The following is a 19518-nucleotide window of genomic DNA, read 5'->3' as shown; positions in this document are numbered from 1 at the left end:
CTCCCCCTTCTTTCTCTCTCTCTCTCTCTCTCTCTCTCTCTCTCTCTCTCTCTCTCTCCTTCTACCGCAGCCATGGATTGATTGGTTCAAGAGCATTGGCCCTGAGCACTGAGGATGGCTCCATGAGCCTCTGCTTCAGGCACTAAAAATAGCTCAGTTGCGAGCATGGCCCCAGATGGGCAGAGCATTGACCCCAGACAGGGGTTGCTGGGTCCCCGGTCAGGACATATGTGGGAGTCTATCTCCCCTCCTCTCCCTTGGAAAAGAAGAAAAAAAAAACAACAACTGGTAAACCATCAACAAGAACATCCAATTTCACATAAGGCCACCTTTCCTTTTCCGACAACCAGTTCTCTCCCTCTTTTCTTCCCGGCAGGTAGGAAGGAACATACAAAAGGCTTTTCTGTTTACTGCCTCAGGGCCTTAAATGGTGCCCAGGGCCCCTAAGAGTGCACAAGCTCCCACACTGCCTGGTGTGCTCTGTATAATCACTCAGGAGCTGTCCTTAAAAGACACTGCCTTAGGCTCTGCCTGCCTCAGCATTTACTTGTCCTGTGTGGATGTGGTTGGAAGAGGGTTTTGTGAGAAGAGACTCTATGAGCTTTAAATTTAAAATCAGCACAGCACAGTAAGCCAAGGAGAAATCAGTGGCACATTTTAGCTGCTGAGTTGGTTTAACTAGGCTCTCAGCCAACAGAAAGCAGTATCCTCCACAGTGTTCAATTTCCAGTAATTATAAGGCCGGTCCAGGGAGCACAGTGCTGAGAGTGCCCCAAACAGACACTCTTTCTTCAGGAGTTGTATTAGCATATGTCCTTAATCACATCTGAAGGATCATGGAATTTATCTGATTGCAGCAGGAATAGGAAATGGGAAGGGTCCTCCCAGGCTCCTACTTCCATAAAATGAGACTAATTTGATCGCTCCAGACTCTCTGTACTTCATTATAAAGTTGTGATAACTCACAAGTTCCAGGCCCTGGCACCATGCCAGGCACTGAAGACCAACAGGTTAAAGATGGGGCTAGGCTGCCCTTGCCCTCTGGGGCCTTTCCAACTTCTCTGATTCTCAGTTTATTCACCAATAAAAATGAGGATATTCCTGCTCACCTTTCCAGGTTATGCTGGAGATTAAGTAAGATCTAACAGGGGTGAGAGCTCTTTGCTTATCCTATAAAGTGTTATACACATAAAAGCCTGATGCTCGTTATTTTTCTCAGCTATCTAAAGAGTCCCCGTTTCCCCTCCTCCTCTAGGTGTGCACAGACACACTGTTCATGGCAGAGGTAGCTATGGGAGCATGTCATCTGCAACAGAGATAGAGTCCCCAAACATCAGAATGATGGACTCTAGTATCTGTTATTTATTTTAACTTTTTGTTCTAAAACATGCCTATTCTAAAAAATTCTGATTTAAATTTTCTTTTAGTCCCTCCTGGAATGGCCTTGGAAGCATCCCTAGCACAGACATCTACAAAAGTACCAAGAAGTACAAAAATGTAAGTGCCTTTGTGAGACATTTGCTGGATGTGGGTTTGCTAGACTGGATTTTCAGGGACTGTGTATTTCTCCTCTGGTATGTTAGGGAGGAGGTAGGCACAGGTGGGGGAGCTTCTTTCAGGAAACACCAGAGTCTACTGGGGTGTTATAAGAAGCTTTGACTAAATGTGCCATCTGATATCCATGGTTTACATGAGTTTTGTATATACTAGCAGAGTGTCTTTTTAATGTCAAAGCACTGTAAAAAGAATTTTTAAATATAGGCAATTCAGTTACTTCCAGAAGTCGAATCAATTCTACTTCTTTGGATAAAGGGGATCAAAAGGTACAAATTTCTAGATGTCAAATAAATAAGTCATGGGGCTATATTGTATAGCATGATAACTACAGTCAATATTGTATTATGTATTTGAAAGTTGCTAAGAGAATAAGTCTTAAAAATTCTCATCACAAGGAAAATTGTAATTATGCATGGTGACAGATGTTAACTAGACTTACTGTAATGATCATTAGCAGTATATACAAATATCAAGTTATGTTGTCCACCTGAAACTAATATAATGCTAATGTCAATTATACCCCAATAAAAGAATAATGACAGTCTCAGAGACCTCTAGAACAAAATTAAACATATTGATATATGTATAATGACAGTCCTAAAAAAGGAGGAAAGGAAGGAAAAAGATAGATACAATAGTTGAATAAATACAAAAATTTCAGCAAAATTGATAAAAACCATCACATACAAATCCAAAATGTTCCCTGAACCGGTCACTGTACATAGAAAGGCCCACAGCTGGGTGGCCACTGAAACACTGCTGAAAGCCACGGCACTAAACAAATAGAACAAATTCTATTTCCCTGCTTTGTAATCCTTATCTCTCATGGAATTGTCTAAACTCTTTGGAAGATTTTCCTTCCTTCCTTCCTTCCTTCCTTCCTTCCTTCCTTCCTTCCTTCCTTCCTTCCTTCCTTCCTTCCTTCCTTCCTTCCTCCCTCCCTCCCTCCCTCCCTCCCTCCCTCCCTCCCTCCCTCCCTCCCTTCCTTTCTCTATCTTGAGCCTGTGCTCAAGCTGGCAACCACAGGGTTTCAAACTTGGGTCTTCCGCGTCCCAGTCCAATGCTCTATCCACTGCGCCACAACCTGGTTAGGTTCATTCATTTCTAATAAGAGACTTTTATGTTCTCTGTCACCAAAAATCTTATTTGACATGGTGCTCTATCATTAGAATTGAAAGAAATAATATATAATACAGGAAATAAAAAACAAAGAAAATAAACATCTTACTGATGGGCTTGTGGCCCCTGCAGATGAGATTGCTAGTGACCGGCAGGGGAAGCAAAGGTGAAAGCTCAGAGAATCAGAATGAAGAAAAGACTAATTTAGCAGAAAATATTTTAAATTAATTTAGGAAGTTGTAGTCTAATTTTACCTTAATATTAAAAAAAATGTTGGACACTGAATCTGGAATTCCAGTAGCTGTTTCTACATTTATTTCCACAAACTTCCTCAGTTATGTTGAGCTAAGGGCCCGCAAGGGCTAATGATTCTAGCGAACCTCTTGGCTCTGGGTTCTGTGTCCTGCAGTTCTAGGCCCTGTCTTGCAGGGCCTAGCCCAAGCCACACAGCTTCTAAGGACCTTTGTTTTCTTCTCTGAGGTGGCTGAACTAAAACTGTTATGATTGCTAAAGACTAGGTGAGTCTGTGATTCTGTGGGTCTTACTTTTCATCTGGCCATTCTGTGCCAGAGTGAGAACAAGCAAGTGACATCACAGGACTCAGCTCCTGAAGATCCCCTTGACTTTCTACTCCTTTTTCTATTTTAAAAGAATTTGAGGGGGAAAAGGCAGGGCAGTAGTATGAACTTGAGGCAACTCATGAAACTGTTCTGAGCCTGTTTCTTCATCTGGAAATCAGAGGGTTGAATAATTGCTTTCTAAGGCTCTTTCTGTCATGACTTTCCGTGGGACTGTGGATGTTTAGGAGTTTGAGGTAACCAACTGCCTCCCAACTGGGATGAAGCTCCTATCCAAGAAAAGTTGAGTGCTGCTACCCATCTCCTTTGAGCAATTGTAACTCAGCTTCTAGTTGAACAATCAGAAATGTAATTGAATATCTGAGCCCTGAAATTATTTAACCTCAGACATTTTATTTTTAAATACTAGATTGAAGAACCTGAAGGAATGAAGATTCTTAGGTTTTCTAGCCCTATATTTTATGGCAACGTCGATGGTTTTAAAAAATGTATTAAGTCTACAGTAAGTATTTTATCTTTAGAAATTTGGTTGCTAACCTCCTTTAAGACTTCATTCATTCTACAGATACTTATTGGGTTTAAACTGATCATAAGGCCCTTTACCCCGTGCCCTTATAGAACATTATGAATTATAACATAATATTCTTGCCCTCGAATAACTTACGCTCTACTGGCGATAGGGAGAAAAAATACACATACGTTAAAATCCTAGTAGTAATAACTATGCTGGACCAAAGCACTAGAATTGTCTCCAGGTAGAATCTGAGCAAGTTCCAAATGACCAGTATAGATAGTGCATATTGAGTTCATAAAAGGGAGTGATCCCTGTTGGTTAGAACTAATTTAACCAACTTTGTGTGGCAGTGAGCAAGGAAGATATTATATCAGGTGTTTGGGAACTACGAGAACTAGGAGGAAAAGGTAGGAGGTTGACTAATTAAAGAGCTAAAAAGTATAAGTTGCATTTGAAAGCAGGGAATTCTGGCCTTGAATTTCATACTATGCTTCAAAGTTGGGTTTCGTCTCTAGATCTGTGTTTCACTGCATGAGTTCTGGGGTCAACTACTGGTTTAGAGGGGCATTCACAGACTTTGTGGCAACAAAAGGGCTCTGTAATGTCACAGGAATTTGGAAGACACAGACTTAAATCTAAAGAATTACCTTTTGCTGTTTTGTCTTTTACTGTCTTGGAGTCTTTGATATGCTACTGTCTTCCTTGAGTCTCTGGGTGGGTGGGGTAGATGGCCCAGTAGAACTTCAAGAATCTCCTATTTGGTAAGATGTCTCAAGGAATGACACCACTTGGGAAATAATCTTTCCAGTTAATAATTGCCATTAATGAACATTGGGAGCCAGATGTTTTAAGTAACTTGATACTTACTTCTAAAGGTTGGATTTGATGCCATTAGAGTGTATAATAAGAGGCTGAAAGCACTGAGGAAAATACAGAAACTCATCAAAAAAGGGCAACTCAGAGCAACCAAGGTGAGGCAATACCTTTCTTTCCCCTATTCAATTATTCCCTTTCTCAGGTGAATATGAAAGCAATTCGGGAGTCTGAAATTAAATCTATCTACTTTTGTACCAAGAAGTATACAAGCAGATGTCACACATTTGTCAAAGAACAGCTGAATTGTTCTTATAGGCAAGAGAGAATGGGAAAAAATAAAATGAAATCAGCAAGAAAAACACAATTTCCATTGTGAAATAAACCTTGTTTTTACTGAAAAGAACAAAAAAATTTAATTCAATGCCACAAAATTTTAATAGATAAGAGTGAGTTTATGAAATTTTAGAGTATTACCTTTGATTGTCCTGCCAATGTGTCTCTTGGCCAATTCCACAACCCTCCAGAAATGAGAGTTTCCTGGCTCCTCCACTCTTCCACTGTTTTTCCTAGAGAACATCAAAGTTGGTACTGAGGTGAACCTCATTTCTTAAGAGTTCATCCCCTCTGTGTTTTGCTTACCAAAGAATGGTGTGTAGGACTTTAAATAATTTGAAATAAATTGTTGAAAGACCTCCCCAATCATTAGAATTAAGTTGGCAGTATTTTCTTCATTTAGAATGGCATTTTCAGTGATGTTGGTTCAGCGAATAATGCTTTCGAGCCTGATGAAGATATTGAAGAGCCGGAAGAATTTGATATCCCAACCAAGGAAATAGAGATTCAAGTGGATTGGAATTCTGAGATTCCAGTGAAAGTGAACGTTCCCAAAGTGCCAATCCATAGCCTTGTGCTTGACTGTGGAGCTGTATCTTTCTTGGATGTTGTTGGAGTGAGATCATTGCGAGTGGTAAGGTTCCAAGTGTTTTGAATCATAGACTGGGAGCTTTAGCAACAGTAAAACCATATGAGTTGCACAGTCTTGCAAGAGGATGATTGATTGCATAGGCTCTGTTGTTTCACCATAGCATGTGACAATTTTTTTTTTTTTGTATTTTTCTGAAGCTGGAAACGGGGACAGTCAGACAGACTCCCGCATGCGCCGGACTGGGATCCACCCGGCACGCCCACCAGGGGGCGACGCTCTGCCCACCAGGGGGCGATGCTCTGCTCCTCCGGGGCGTTGCTCTGCCGCAACCAGAGCCACTCTAGTGCCTGGGGCAGAGGCCAAGCAGCCATCCCCAGCGTCCGGGCCATCTTTGCTCCAATGGAGCCTCGGCTGCAGGAGGGGAAGAGAGAGACAGAGAGGAAGGAGAGGGGGAGGGGTGGAGAAGCAGATGGGCGCTTCTCCTGTGTGCCCTGGCCGAGAATCGAACCCGGGACTTCTGCATGCCAGGCCGACGCTCTACCACTGAGCCAACTGGCCAAGGCCACATGTGACAATTTAAAGCACAGGCTGTGGAGCCGACTACCCGGGGTTGAATCCTGGCTCTGCCACTTGCTGCAGTGTGACTGTAGGCAAGTTGCTTAATTTGTCTGCACCTCAGTTTCTTCATCTGTAATATGAGGATAATGACAGTACCTATTTCATATGGTTTTTATAAAGATTAAGCACATAGACAATTATTTATTGTTTTGAACAGTATATGGCATATAGTTATCCCTCAGCAAATATTACCATTTATTGTGTTTTATTTCTTTGAGAATATATAGGAAATGGAATATGAAAAGAATTAAGTTTGTGTTAAGAATTACATTTTTATTTGTTATGGGAACAGCAGCAGAATGAAGAACATGGTACATGGAGACCTGATGGGACTCAAAAATCCAGGCATTATTAAGAGATTAAAGTAGGAAACAGTGCAGACACACAGGAAGTCAAAGGATTGAGGAGCACGTGGGACAGGAACACTCATGATATTTAGGCACCAGTTATGCAAGTTTGAGTTTATTCTTTCAACAAATAGATATGAAGTACCTAATATGTGCCAAGCACTAAGCCATGCAGAAGAGACAGATGAAGAAGTGGTCATAGTCCCTATCTTCATGGGACTAAGCAGTCTAGAGGGCAAGGCAAACATTAAGTAATCTTTTATTTTATTTTTTAATTTTATTTATTTTTTAATTTATTTTTATTTTTTGTATTTTTCTGAAGCTGGAAACGGGGAGAGACAGTCAGACAGACTCCCGCATGTGCCCGACCGGGATCCACCCGGCACGCCCACCAGGGGGCGAGGCTCTGCCCCTCCAGGGCGTTGCTCTGTTGCAACCAGAGCCACTCCAGCGCCTGGGGCAGAGGCCGAGGAGCCATCCCCAGCGCCTGGGCCATCTTTGCTCCAATGGAGCCTCGGCTGCGGGAGGGGAAGAGAGAGACAGAGAGGAAGGAGAGGGGGAGGGGTGGAGAAGCAGATGGGCGCTTCTCCTGTGTGCCCTGGCCGGGAATCAAACCCGGGACATCTGCACGCCAGGCCAACGCTCTACCACTGAGCCAACCGGCCAGGGCCTAAGTAATCTTTTAAATAATAACTCTACTGCCTGACCTGTGGTGGCACAATGGATAAAGCGTCAACCTGGAAACGCTGAGGTTGCCGGTTCAAAACCCTGGGCTTGCCTGGTCAGGGCACGTATGGGAGTTGATGCTTCCTGCTCCTCTCCTCCTCCTTTCTCTCTCTCTTTCTCTCTCTCTCTCTCTCTCCTCTCTATAATGAATAAATAAAAAAAAAATTAAATAATAACTCTACTAAGTGCTCCAAAGCAGACTAACTGCAGTCTCATCTTGGTTAGGAGTGTTAAGTTTAGATGAGGCTTCAGGTAGGTGTGAAGCAGGTTAGAGACACCAACAATCAGATATAATAATGTGGAACTGACCCTCAGCCAAGGTTTAGCTTTGCTGAGCTTCTTGGCTACCTCTGCAAGGGTAGGAAATCATTCCAGGGTGCAAGTGTTGGACAAGTAAGGGAGAAAAGTGATTGTATTGAACAAAAATGTGAGAAAATGCAGACAGGTTTTCTTCCAGGTGTCTTAGTAGACCTGGTTATCAGCTCATTTGAGAGCATAGTTTTGTTCTTTAATGTGTACTTCACTCTAGGCACTGGCTCAGCTGCCTTATAGATTGTGTTGACCAAAGAGTTTAATGAATTACTTTTGGGAAGAGTCTTGACATATTTAATGCCAGAATATTTCCCACATCTAACAAATAATTGCTTTCAAATGTTATAATGGCAATTATTAAAAAAATCCAAAGTTTATACTTATATGGAGGTCTTGATCTCCTCAGAAATGTCAGATTCTATTTTATTATTGCTCATAGGTCTTACATCTTGATTTTTTTCAATTAAACTTTTTTTCTTTAAGTTAGAGAAGGGGAGATAATGAGACAGACTCCCGTTATGTGCCACCAACCAGGATTCACCTGGCAACCTGTCTGGGGCCGATGCTTGAATGAACTGAGCTATTTTTAGTACGTGAGGCTGATGTTTTGACCAACTGAGCTATCCTCAGTGCTGGGGCCAACACTTGAGTCAATTGAGCCACTGGCTGAGGGAAGGGAAGAGGGAGAGATGGGGAAGAGGGAAGGGGAGAGAAGCAGATGGTTGCTTCTCTTGTGTGCCCTGATTGGAGATCAAACCTGAGACATCCATACACTGAGCCAACTCCCTGGCCACTGAGCCACTAGCCAAAGATAAATTAAACTTTTTATTTTGAGAAAATTGCAGATTCCCATGAAGTTGTAAGAAATTATACAGAGAGATCCTTTGTACCCCTTACCGGGTTTCTCCCAATTCTAACATTTTGCATAACTATCGTCTAAAATTGCAATCTGGGATACCAAGATTGATGCAGACAAAATGCAGAGCCCTTGGTGCTTAGGTCAGTTTTTGCATTTAGAATCTGGTGGCCACATATCTACACCAACCTATCTTCCAGTCAAAGATATGAACTCATATTTCTGACCTGCAGGGGCTGTGTCAGGAAGCCTCCTGTGCACCCTTGTTTTCTCCCTTCCACAAATATTTATTAAGCACCTCCGTGCTAGTGAGCACTGTGCTATTGAGCACTTGCTGCCGTTTCTTGAGAAGTGGTGCTCTCATCCCTAATCACATCGTCACCGCTGGTTGCAACCTCTGTGCTTTTCCAAGAAGGAACTTCCCTCAAAGTGTTGTTAACCTGGAAGTACTGAAGCTTCTCCTGAGCAAGTAACTAAATGCTACTGAATTCTGGGATGTGAAGTTACTCAAATTCTCCTTTTTAAAATTTTAGGTTGTCAAAGAATTCCAAAGAATTGATGTAAATGTGTACTTTGCATCATTTCAAGGTAAATGCATATACGTATGTATCTATCTCTAAGATTTTCCCTAAGCCCTTTCTCCTATCCTGGAATGTGGATACATCATGACCAAAGGCCTTCGAAAGATTATTTTTTATTGTGATAAAAAGATGTATAGCAAAATGTGCTCTTTTAGTCACATTTAAGTGGCATTTAATTCAGTGGCATTAAGTACATGTACAATGTTGTGCAACCACAAACATCGCCACGAAGAGAAACTCTACACATTAATCCATCCCACTGAGGGCCTTCTGAACCTAGGGCAATATCACTCCAGCTTGTGCCATCGCGCTGGTGATACAGAGAAACAGAATCCTGCCGGCAGTGCTAGACCAGCAGGGAAGCGGTGTCATAGGAAGCGCGGACTGGAGAGGACTGGGACCTCTGAAACGAGAGGGTCCCTGGCCCTGCCCTGAGTCTGTGCACCAGTGTGTGTGGAGGAAAATACTGGCACTTAGGCTGAATTCTTTAGAAACAGAGGCTGAGGTAGGGATTCTGCATAAGTGGTTTACAGAGATGGTCCACTTGAGAAAAGTCATGGATTGAGGGGAGCAGCATAGGGCAGGGGAAGAAGCTGGACAGAGATTTGGTTGCACAGGTCCTCCTTGGCCGCATTCAGGGGTGTCCAGCAGGAACAGTACCAGAGGTTAGTTCTCCTGGTGGCCAGGAGCCGGCCTTTTCCCCATATCAGCCATGGTGGCTGCAGGCCGCCCAAGGGTGGGGATGCAACCTGTCAGGCATTCTCAGGGGAGACAGTTCACATCGGCCCATGGACTTTCTCCAGAGAAGGCTGCAGCTGTGACCCATTAGCCTCCAGAACCTCAGCAGCTGGACGAGGGGACACCTGTCAGGAACCAAGGTCACCTACTACAACCAGTTAGGCTGTAACCATGCTGTGTGATACACGAAGAGAAACTCGGTGTAGAACGTGGTCACATTTTGGAAATGAGAAAAAAGAATGGAAAAGAGTACTCCCCAAACTTAGTATTACTTGATGTTAGAACAATATATTTTCCTAGAGCCTAACTAAGCATTTCTTTCTTTTGAAGATCATGTAATAGAAAAACTGGAGAGGTGCGGGTTCTTTAATGATAACAGAAAGGACATATTCTTTCTGACTGTCCATGACGCTGTCCTTCACGTACAGACCCAGGTTAAATCCCGGGAAATTCAAGATTCCATTTTAGAAACGGTAAACACTTAACCTTTCTACATACGTATCTTTTCTGAACTATCATGATTTCTATAAATGGCAAAAATTCCACAAATATTGATTTAAATCCCAGCCTAGTGGGACGTTAAGCCACCTGGTTAACTTCTCAGAGCCTCTGTTTTCTCATCAGTAAAATGGGAGTAAAAACATTTACTCTGCTGGGCCAATATGAAGACTAAGTATGACTGATAATAGGAAAGCACCTGGAAGTACCCGGTCCATATTAGTTCTGTAATGTGCAGGTTTACTAATAAAAGTAGGCGTTACCTGTAGTGCCTTTTTAGAATCTAGGCACCGTGTCTCGGATCTTATGGGATTTGTGTAAAAATGCAGTTTAAATTCTCAGCAGTCTAGAAACTCTTGATTATAAATGTCTTGAAATAAGACCCATTAGGTTATATGAGATCTTTGAAAAAGAAAAAAAATTAAAAGCCACGAATTAGCCCAGAGTTAACTGTTCCTCACAAAACAGACTGTGATTTCTTATGGGAGTCCTTACTGTGTCAGCTCTCTCGTATACCTGGGGAGCTGAGCGCATGTGGTCTGGTGTGGGCTGGTTTCTTATGGGACTCCTTACTGTGTCAGCTCTCTCATATACCTGGGGGGCTGAGCGCATGTGGTCTGCTGTGGGATGGGCCAACAATTGGGCCTGATTCAAGAATCGCTTCTCTCCTGGACCTGTCACAGTGAATTTGGGAAATGAAAACAATACCTATACAAATAACTATAATAATTACTTCAGCAACACAGTCTACTCTATTTTAAATGGAAATTTCTCCTCCCTAAAATTTAGATAGATTCTGATTATAAACTGGAAGTTAATGTCTGAAGTAAAACTAATTTAGAAAACAATAGCACATTATTCTTCTAAGCTCCTGCTAGTGGACAGACTGCTCACTAATGCTGCTGGAAAGAATACTAGTCCCAAACACCAACATCTGGGTCTGACATACAAAACAGAAAAAAAGTAAAGCAGTAAAACCACAAATCTAACAATAACAACAACAATAAAACCAACATGCAAAATGCTCATCTGAAAACTCATAAACCTTTTTCTATGTAACTTAAAATTCTCTCTAATCCATAGGTAATAGCAAAGCAGAATCATATAAAGTATCTAAATCAAGACCCTTCATTAAAAATAAAATAGAACCAAAGTATCAAGTTCTTTCTCAACATGAAAACATGTGTTTTGATCCAAGGTCTCAGATTCCATGAGTATCACAGGAACCACTAACCAGCAGTGCCCTGCCCAGTGTTAGACTCAGCATTGTTGTAATCAGGAAGGCATCATGACTGGCTGGGATGGATTTTTTGACCCTGAACAAATGTCAGACTTAGTATAACTAAGTGCTTGTATTATGTACTTACTGGTACATGGGATAGAGGATTGAGCACTAGTGGTGGCCTCTCAGGTCAGGAGCCTTATCCTTCTGTGTAGTATCCAGCACAAAGCCTTGCACCTGTTAGATGTATAGTAACGATGGTAAATCTTCATGAAGTGTGCCTTGTATGTATTATGGATACGGTATTGTGAGTGCAGTGATACGATTCTTTCCCCAACCCTTCATATGACCATCACAAGACCTATCTCAGGAAAGTCCCAATTTGTAGTTATTCCTATTCTCTAACTTCCCCATTGTGTCTGACCATCTACACAAGGAGCAGAGTCTCCAATTCATTTCCACACTAACACACAGAATTGGATCATTTATTTGTGTGATTAAAAAGTAGCTAAGACCCTGGCCAGTTGGCATAATGGTAGAACGTCAGCCCAGTGTGTGGAAGTCCTGGATTCGATTCCTGGCCAGGGCACACAGGAGAAGCACCAATCTGCTTCTCCATCCTTCCCCCTCTTCTTCCTCTCTGTCTCTTTCTTCCCCTCCTGCAGCCAAGGCTCCATTGGAACAAAGTTGGCCCGAGCGCTGAGGACGGCTCCATGGCCTCTGCCTCAGGTGCTAGAATGGCTCCAATTTCACCTGAGCAATGCCCCAGATGGGCAGAGCATCGCCCCCCAGTGGGAATGCCAGGTGGATCCCAGTCCAGCATATGTGGGAGTCTGTCTGTCTGACTCCCCCTGCTTCTCACTTTGGAAAAATACAAAATAATAATAATAATAGTAATAATAATAAAAATAAAAATAGCTAAAAAGCTCTTTGAAATGTCACTTATTTTGATATACATTTGGAGTTGCTTGGGCATATTCTTTATGCATAAGACAAAGCCCAAACTGTTACTGGTGTCCTCTGTTATTGATTGCCACTCAAAAGCGGTTTCCTGAACAACCAACGTGGTCCATAGAGATCGGTTTCTATCTCCCGTCAAGTTAATATCAATCCAGTTTAACTGAGGACTGTTTGTGTGTGTATGACAGAAAAGGAAAGACAGAGAGACGGACAGACAAGGACAGACTGGAAAGGACAGAGATGAGAAGCATCAATTCTTCATTGTGGCTCCTTAGTTGTTCATTGATTGATTTCTCATATGTGCCTTGATGGGGGCTGGGGGAGAGCTACAGCAGAGCAAGTGACCCCTTGCTTAAGCCAGCAACCTTGGGCTCAAGTTAGCGACCATGGGGTCATGTGTATGACCCCACACTCAAACTGTTGAGCCTGTGCTCAAGCCTGATGACCCGTGTTCAAGCTGGTAACCTCAAGGTTTTGAACCTGGATCCTCTGTGTCCTAGTCTGATGCTCTATCCATTGCACCACAGCCTGGTCAAGCAAACTTGGGACTGTTGACAGTCATCATCACGAGCCTATTTAGTGTATGCTCAATGCTGTACTAAGTGCTTTTAGTTTAGCCCTTGAGATAAAGATGTTACTGACTGCTGAATCTTTCAGGCAGGGTGGGGCGCATCCTGAGCAGGCATGCACTTCAGAGGCTGGGGGAGAGAGCTGAGGAGAAGGTTAACAGTGGAGAACCATGCCAGTTCCCACTCGAATGTGAAGAAATGGTACAGGGAAAATTCTAAGTGAGAAATACAAACGGACAAGAGAGCTGAAAAGGATTTTGAAGTAGATTATTATAAATGAGAAGCACCAGCAGCTCTTCAAGTCATTTTCAGTGGAGTATCAGGTGGGTTGATGTTATATTTTCAATAAATATTGTCTGTGTTCTCTTTGTCAAGATCTCCCTCATCCAAGACCATAAAGATCCTCTTGAATTAATGGAAGCAGAACTGACTGAAGAAGAACTTAATGTTGAGGATGAGGTATGAACACTATTTTCTTTCAAAGAAAATAATTTGGATTAAATATTGAATAAATAGAATAATACATATGGTGAGTATATCTGATACAAACTATTCAGAGAAAAAATACTTTAAAAAATACCAAAAGTATGGCCTAATAGAAAGGAGAAAATGGGAAGACAGTAAGAACTTGGAACCTTCCTCCCAGGTATATAGTATGATCAGAAGCTGGAAGCAGTCAGCACACTCACTGGTCCTGATTTTATACCTCAAGCTCTGCATACTTTCTCTTCCAGAGACCTAAGAACCAGAGGAAGGGCAATTAGAGGGAGAAGGAATTTCTAATCTAGGGATTTCATAAACTTAAGAAATAGTATATGAGGGACAGAAACCTCATGACCTCATGACCTTTCTTCATCTGACTAATAATGGCTTAGAAAAGACTGATTCTGTGTATTTCTGTTGCTCTTGGGAGCATCAGTCAATTCCTAGGAAACTTGACTGGAGCTTGAAGTTATCCAAGTAAACTTTATAGCTCTACCAATGAGTGAAATGGGACTAACAAAAGAAGATCAGAGAATTTTAAAGTTGAAAGATGTATTAGAAATCAAGTAGTCCCACAGAGATCCCTCCTACACCATGTCTAAGGATGTTCACTAAGTTTTTGGATGACTATTTCCAGATATTAACAACTAGTAGTTTTTCCAGAGATTTTGTTACATGTTTGGAAATCTCCAGGCGTTAGCTGTGCTTGCAAAATTAGATTTGGCCTTTCTCTAATAACTGGTGACTGAAATCTGCCTTCTCTAGCAATACAAACCCTCCCACTGACCAGCCCTTAAATATTTGAGAGCTTCTCTTAGACTCCACTCCAGGTGGGACTCCTCCAGCTCCCTTTACCATTCCTTAGAGACAGAAAATTTGTCAGTGCTTCTCTGGCAAGGAAAGTGACGCAAAACTGTAGACAGGGTTGGCCCAGCATGGCAATTAAGCAACCATGACTTATCTCATTAAGATATTTCTATTACTATGACTTTAAAAATATGTTTATTTTCATAATAGCTAGATCAAAATCTTTGCTTCTGTTGAGCAGTGCTCAACTAAAGACTTGGGCATTTTCACAGAAATTGTCATTCAGTTGGGCTCCCCATTTATATTTATGTACCTGGTTTTGAACCTTTGTGCAGTACTGCACATTTCCGGTAGATTACATTTTGTTTGTTCCCATTTATTGACATCCTTTTGAGTTCTAAGTCTATCATCCAGCATATTAATTATGCACCATCACTGGTGTCATATGCAGATCTGAGAAGCATGCCTTCTTTGCCCTGTTTCTGGTCTGATAAAAATGTTGAAAAACATAATATTCAAACCCTATATTAAAACCAGGCAGTGAGAATGACAGGCAGAGAAGACTTCTGTTGAAGAAACACCCTGCTAGGGTGAATACTGAAGGCCTTGTACAAATCCATTTATCAAAATTGAAACTTTAGAAATCACCACATTATATAAAAGTATTTAAAAAAAATTTCCATTGATCTGAGAGAAAAAAAGGGAAGAAGGGAGAGAGAGAGAAATAGAGAGATAGAAAGAGAGAAACATCAACTTAATGCTGAACTGAGTTCCATTTATCCATGCACTCATTGGTCACTTCTCATATGCACCTTGACCATTGATTGAACCCACAACCTTGGCATGCCAGCACAATACTCTATCCACTGAGCAACCTTACTTATATAGCCACAAGGGCTATATAGAAGTATTTTTGATTGCCACATAAAAAATCATTCAGGTAGGCTTCCTGTAGTTAGTGTAACGGTATAGCAGAGTGGTTCTAAGGACATAGGCTTTAGAACCAGATGAGTTTTAGCGCAACCTTGATTCTGCTACTTACTGGCTGTGTAGCCCAGGGCAAATTATTTACCCTATCTTCATGTAAATAGAAACTACTGTTTCAGAGAGTTGTAAAAATTAAAAGATGCATAGTAAGTGCTCAATATTTAGTAATTATTACTTTAAAGCAATGAACAACTAAAGTGAACTATGAGTTGATACTTCTAGCTCTTTCCCTCCTCTTTCTGTAAAATAAATATGTAAAATGTTAAAAATAAACAGTAATTATTGCTTTTAAACATAACTAATTAAAGTATGATGAGTTACAAAATTAAGTTTTTACCCTATTTTTATTTATTTTTATTATGATGATACACACCTAAGAGGATAAATGTAAGCAACCAACATTATCAAAACACATTTGTAAAAAAGACCTAAGGAGAATTCAGTTGTATTGACACTTTTCTTTCCGCTTTGTCTCCACAGGCTATGCGTAGACTTGCTTCTTGAAAGTGGGCTCAGGAGGTCCCTAAAAGCAAGGACCTCAGGGCCAAATTTAACCACCAGTATCATTCTATGCAAGCATTTTCTGCATTGATTATTTCTTTGGACTTGAAACACTCATTCTTTTTTCATTAAATTTTTTTAAAATCTTGGATTTTTAAAAAATAGGTTAGCCATTGAAAGTCACTTAAGATTGTTTCTAAGCTTTATTTATAAAATAGCTTACTTCTAAAATGTGCAAAATGGTGAAGAGAACTGTCCTGGCGATTTACAAGGTCTAGGATGTTCTGCCGCTCCAGGACATATGTAACAATGTTCACATGGGTTCTGGGTGCCTCTGTTCCGCCAGGGTAGGTGTGACTCCACAGCCTCTGTGGCCAGTTGGGTCAGGAATGATTATCATAACAAAACTCACTTCTGACCAGCTTGACCCCTTGACGGAATAAATGATGACATAGCTGTTAATGTATTTACCAACAAAAGCCTCAAAATCACTTGTGGTAAATACATCAAAAGAGTTTTTTAAATGCCGGTCTTCTTATTACCTGGTAATGAATGTTATATTGGCCCTATATGTAACCAGAATTCAGAATCAAAGAAATGGTTCACTTCAAAGCTACAGAACTGGGTTGACATATTTTAAAAACACTGATTTAGAGAGGTGAAGCAAAAAAATTATTGTGGTTTATAAAAACCTTTTTTATATCATAATCATGGATCACAATTAAGATCAAATAAAATACATGAAAGACTATCTCTAGCTTAAAAATGCAATTTTAATTTAGTTTCAAACAATAATCATTGTGTGCAGGTACATAGTTGTATGATCTATTTAAAATCTAATACAAAAATTGTGCTATTTTGAACAGAAAACAATTTTGGTATGTTTATAAGACTGTAGTGATCAAAACAAGTTTATGTTTTTCTCTAAAATTTAGCAGTATGTAAAGTAAGTGGCCTTTAACTAAATTCCAACCACTGGTCAAAACAAAAAAGTCTGAAAAATAAACAACCTGGATATAAATCTATGTTTAAAATTAGTGTTTAAAGACAAAACATTCTACATGACTTCAATAGCAGAACAAAAAATTGTTTTGAAATATACACATTAAAAATGTATAGGTTTTTTTAAAATCTATATTTTGAGCCAGAATATATTATTTTATACTTCTTAGTTTTACTTAATCTTTTCTGATGGCCAAAGATCTTCTAGGTATTACATGTGATATATAGGCTGTGGTCCTGTGGATTATTTTCATATATTTCATGAGTAGATTAACTTGTATTTTATTTCTAGAGAAAAATAAATACTCAAGTCCCCAAATGAGACAATGTCTTGCACAGTTAGCACAGATGAGTGAAATCCCTAAATGTGTTTGGCTATCCGAAAGCCACATGTCTTATCTCTGTTTCTTCTTAAATATAGTAAGAAACAAGGTCTCTACTTCTGAAGGAATATTATCAGTGATCATACCAAATTGGTTAACTAAAAGAATCACCATCACCACCCGCTCCATTTTGCACACTGGAATTTGAGTGGGTTGTAATAGATTGTGATAATATCCCATTCTTTCCTGCTCATGCGTTATTCTACCTTTAATTGCCTTAGAATAGATTTCTCCCCATGTTGAATATAGTATAACCAGGATTATAATGTTATCTCATTTTCATAGTAGTACTTACTTCTAATGGCAACAAATCTTATCTCTAAAGAGTAAAAATAATAAAGCCTTGCAGAAAATGGATGAATACCTCTGTTGAATAGAGGAAATATGCACTGCTTATTTTTTTTGTTAGTTAAATGGAATACCAAAGTTCCCCTTTATATATAATAAGGCTAGAGTTTTGTGAAATCCTGGCTCCATCTGTGACTAGATAAACCCAGTCTATTTGACTAGTTTACCAAGCACACTCTAGGAATACTGTCTCTTCTAGGCATTTTTTGAATAATGAGCATATTTTAATTTTGTATTGCCAAAGGAAATTTTACTTGAAATTGCAATTGTCTTTTGTTATGTTTTTAAACTATATTAGATTCTAGTATTGTATATGAATTTAAATAAGTAAAAATATCAAATCATACATTTGGAAATAATTGCACATGTTTTTTATTAAATGTAAAGATACCTTTTAAACTACTCTTATGTGTCCTTTCTGAGCAACCATCTTCTGTGTGTGTGTAATTTCTTTTTATAAAAACACAGTGCAATGAACAATGTTACTCACAAATAACTCAGTTAAATCTTAATTCTTACTCAAATATTTCCAGCTTTTTATGCAATAATTTTCCTTATTTTAAACAAGCATGTCATGCTGGTGTAACAGACATATCACAAGGATACAAGCTATAGTGCACTGCCTGAGGAACTTTCACCAAACAGCACACCATGTAAACAGCACCCAGACCAATAAACAGAATATGACCAGCACCCAGAAGCCCTCTCATGCTCCCTCCCAGAAATTGTCCCAAGGGGTAATTACTGTCCTGACTTCTAACACTTGTTTTTTGAACTTCATATAAATGAAATCAAACAAGATTATTCCCCCCCTTTTTTCTGTTTCTTTAAACTCAACATCACAATTGTGAGATTCACACGTTATTGCACATAATCATTTGTTAATTTTCACTGTTGTATAGTATTCCATTGTCTGAATTTATCACCATTTATTTATTCACACTATTTTTTGTGACATTTGTGTTTTTTCCAGGTTCTGGCTTTCATGAATAGTGCTGTTATGAACATTCTTTTTCATTTTTGTTGTGAATACATGCACCCAGTTCTGGAAAGTGGAGTTGCTGAGTCAAACACATATGTTGTGCTTCAGTAGATAACACAATAGACATTTAGTGTTGGCAGCAGACTTTTATCAAAAGCGATCATATCAATTTATACTTCTTTTGGATGTGAATTAGAGTTCTAGTTGCTGCATATTTTTATAGATATTGGGTCTGCACGTCTTTTTCATTTGAGCTTTTCTTGTAGGTAGGTGTGTAGTAGTATTACATTGTGATTTAATTTGCATGTCACTGATGAACTAAACAATTTGAACACCTTCTCAGATGTTTATTATCATTTAACTCCTTTTTTTATGAATCATCTGCCCAACTCGTTTATCTATTTTATTTTTGGTCATCTGCCCTTTTCTAAATTCCCTGTGAGAGTTTGTATAGTAAGGGTAGAAATCCTTTGTTGAAACTATGTATTGTAGATATTTTACTCTATGGATTTACTTTTCACTCTTTTAATCATTTCTTTTGATGAACAGAAGTTCTTAATTTTAATGTAGTACAATTTATCATTTTCCCCTTAATGGCCTTAATGGTTTGCCATTTAATTATTTTTTTTTTTTTTGGTATCTAGTTTAAAAGAGCTTTGCTTCCTTAAGATAATGAAGATATTTTCCCTATGTTTTGGGGCTTTTTAAAAGGTTTTTATTCATTTTAGAGAGGAGAGATAGATAAATAAAGATAGAGAGAGGAGTGAGAGAGAGAATGGAGGGAGGATCAGGAAGCATCAACTCCCATATGTGCCAAGACCAGGCAAGCCCAGGGTTTTGAACTGGCGACCTCAGCGTTCCAGGTCGACCTTTATCCACTGTTGTCACTACAGGTTATGCTTCCCTATGTTTTGTTTAAAATGTTTGTTTTACCTCTCCCATTTAATTATATGATATATCTGGAGCCAATTTTTGTACATGATGTGAGGCAAGGGGTGAAGATACTTATCATTTTTTTCAAAAAGAGATATCCCCCTGGCCCAATACCTTTCAATAAAAATGTCACCCTTTCTCTTTCTTCAATGTAGT

At 39.8% G+C, this 19518-nt stretch overlaps 1 protein-coding gene across 3 annotated transcripts in view; it reads left to right on the top strand.

Annotated features, from left to right (window-relative positions):
* SLC26A4 (solute carrier family 26 member 4) overlaps positions 1 to 17828 on the top strand; it is a 67314-nt gene extending 49486 nt beyond the window's left edge. For all 3 annotated transcript variants that reach the window (XM_066272198.1, XM_066272196.1, XM_066272197.1), the window contains 8 exons: positions 1428 to 1497; positions 3664 to 3756; positions 4644 to 4739; positions 5321 to 5551; positions 8902 to 8956; positions 10018 to 10160; positions 13312 to 13395; positions 15694 to 17828. In XM_066272198.1, coding sequence (XP_066128295.1) covers positions 1428 to 1497; positions 3664 to 3756; positions 4644 to 4739; positions 5321 to 5551; positions 8902 to 8956; positions 10018 to 10160; positions 13312 to 13395; positions 15694 to 15717 — 796 coding nt within the window. In that variant the 3' untranslated portion in view covers positions 15718 to 17828. The remainder of the gene's footprint in view (positions 1 to 1427; positions 1498 to 3663; positions 3757 to 4643; positions 4740 to 5320; positions 5552 to 8901; positions 8957 to 10017; positions 10161 to 13311; positions 13396 to 15693) is intronic.
* The last annotated feature ends 1690 nt before the right edge of the window (positions 17829 to 19518 follow it).

The sequence above is a fragment of the Saccopteryx bilineata genome, chromosome 4 (assembly GCF_036850765.1).
Source record: "Saccopteryx bilineata isolate mSacBil1 chromosome 4, mSacBil1_pri_phased_curated, whole genome shotgun sequence".
Taxonomy (NCBI): Eukaryota; Metazoa; Chordata; class Mammalia; order Chiroptera; family Emballonuridae; genus Saccopteryx; species Saccopteryx bilineata.
This window is presented reverse-complemented; position numbering and strand designations above follow the sequence as displayed.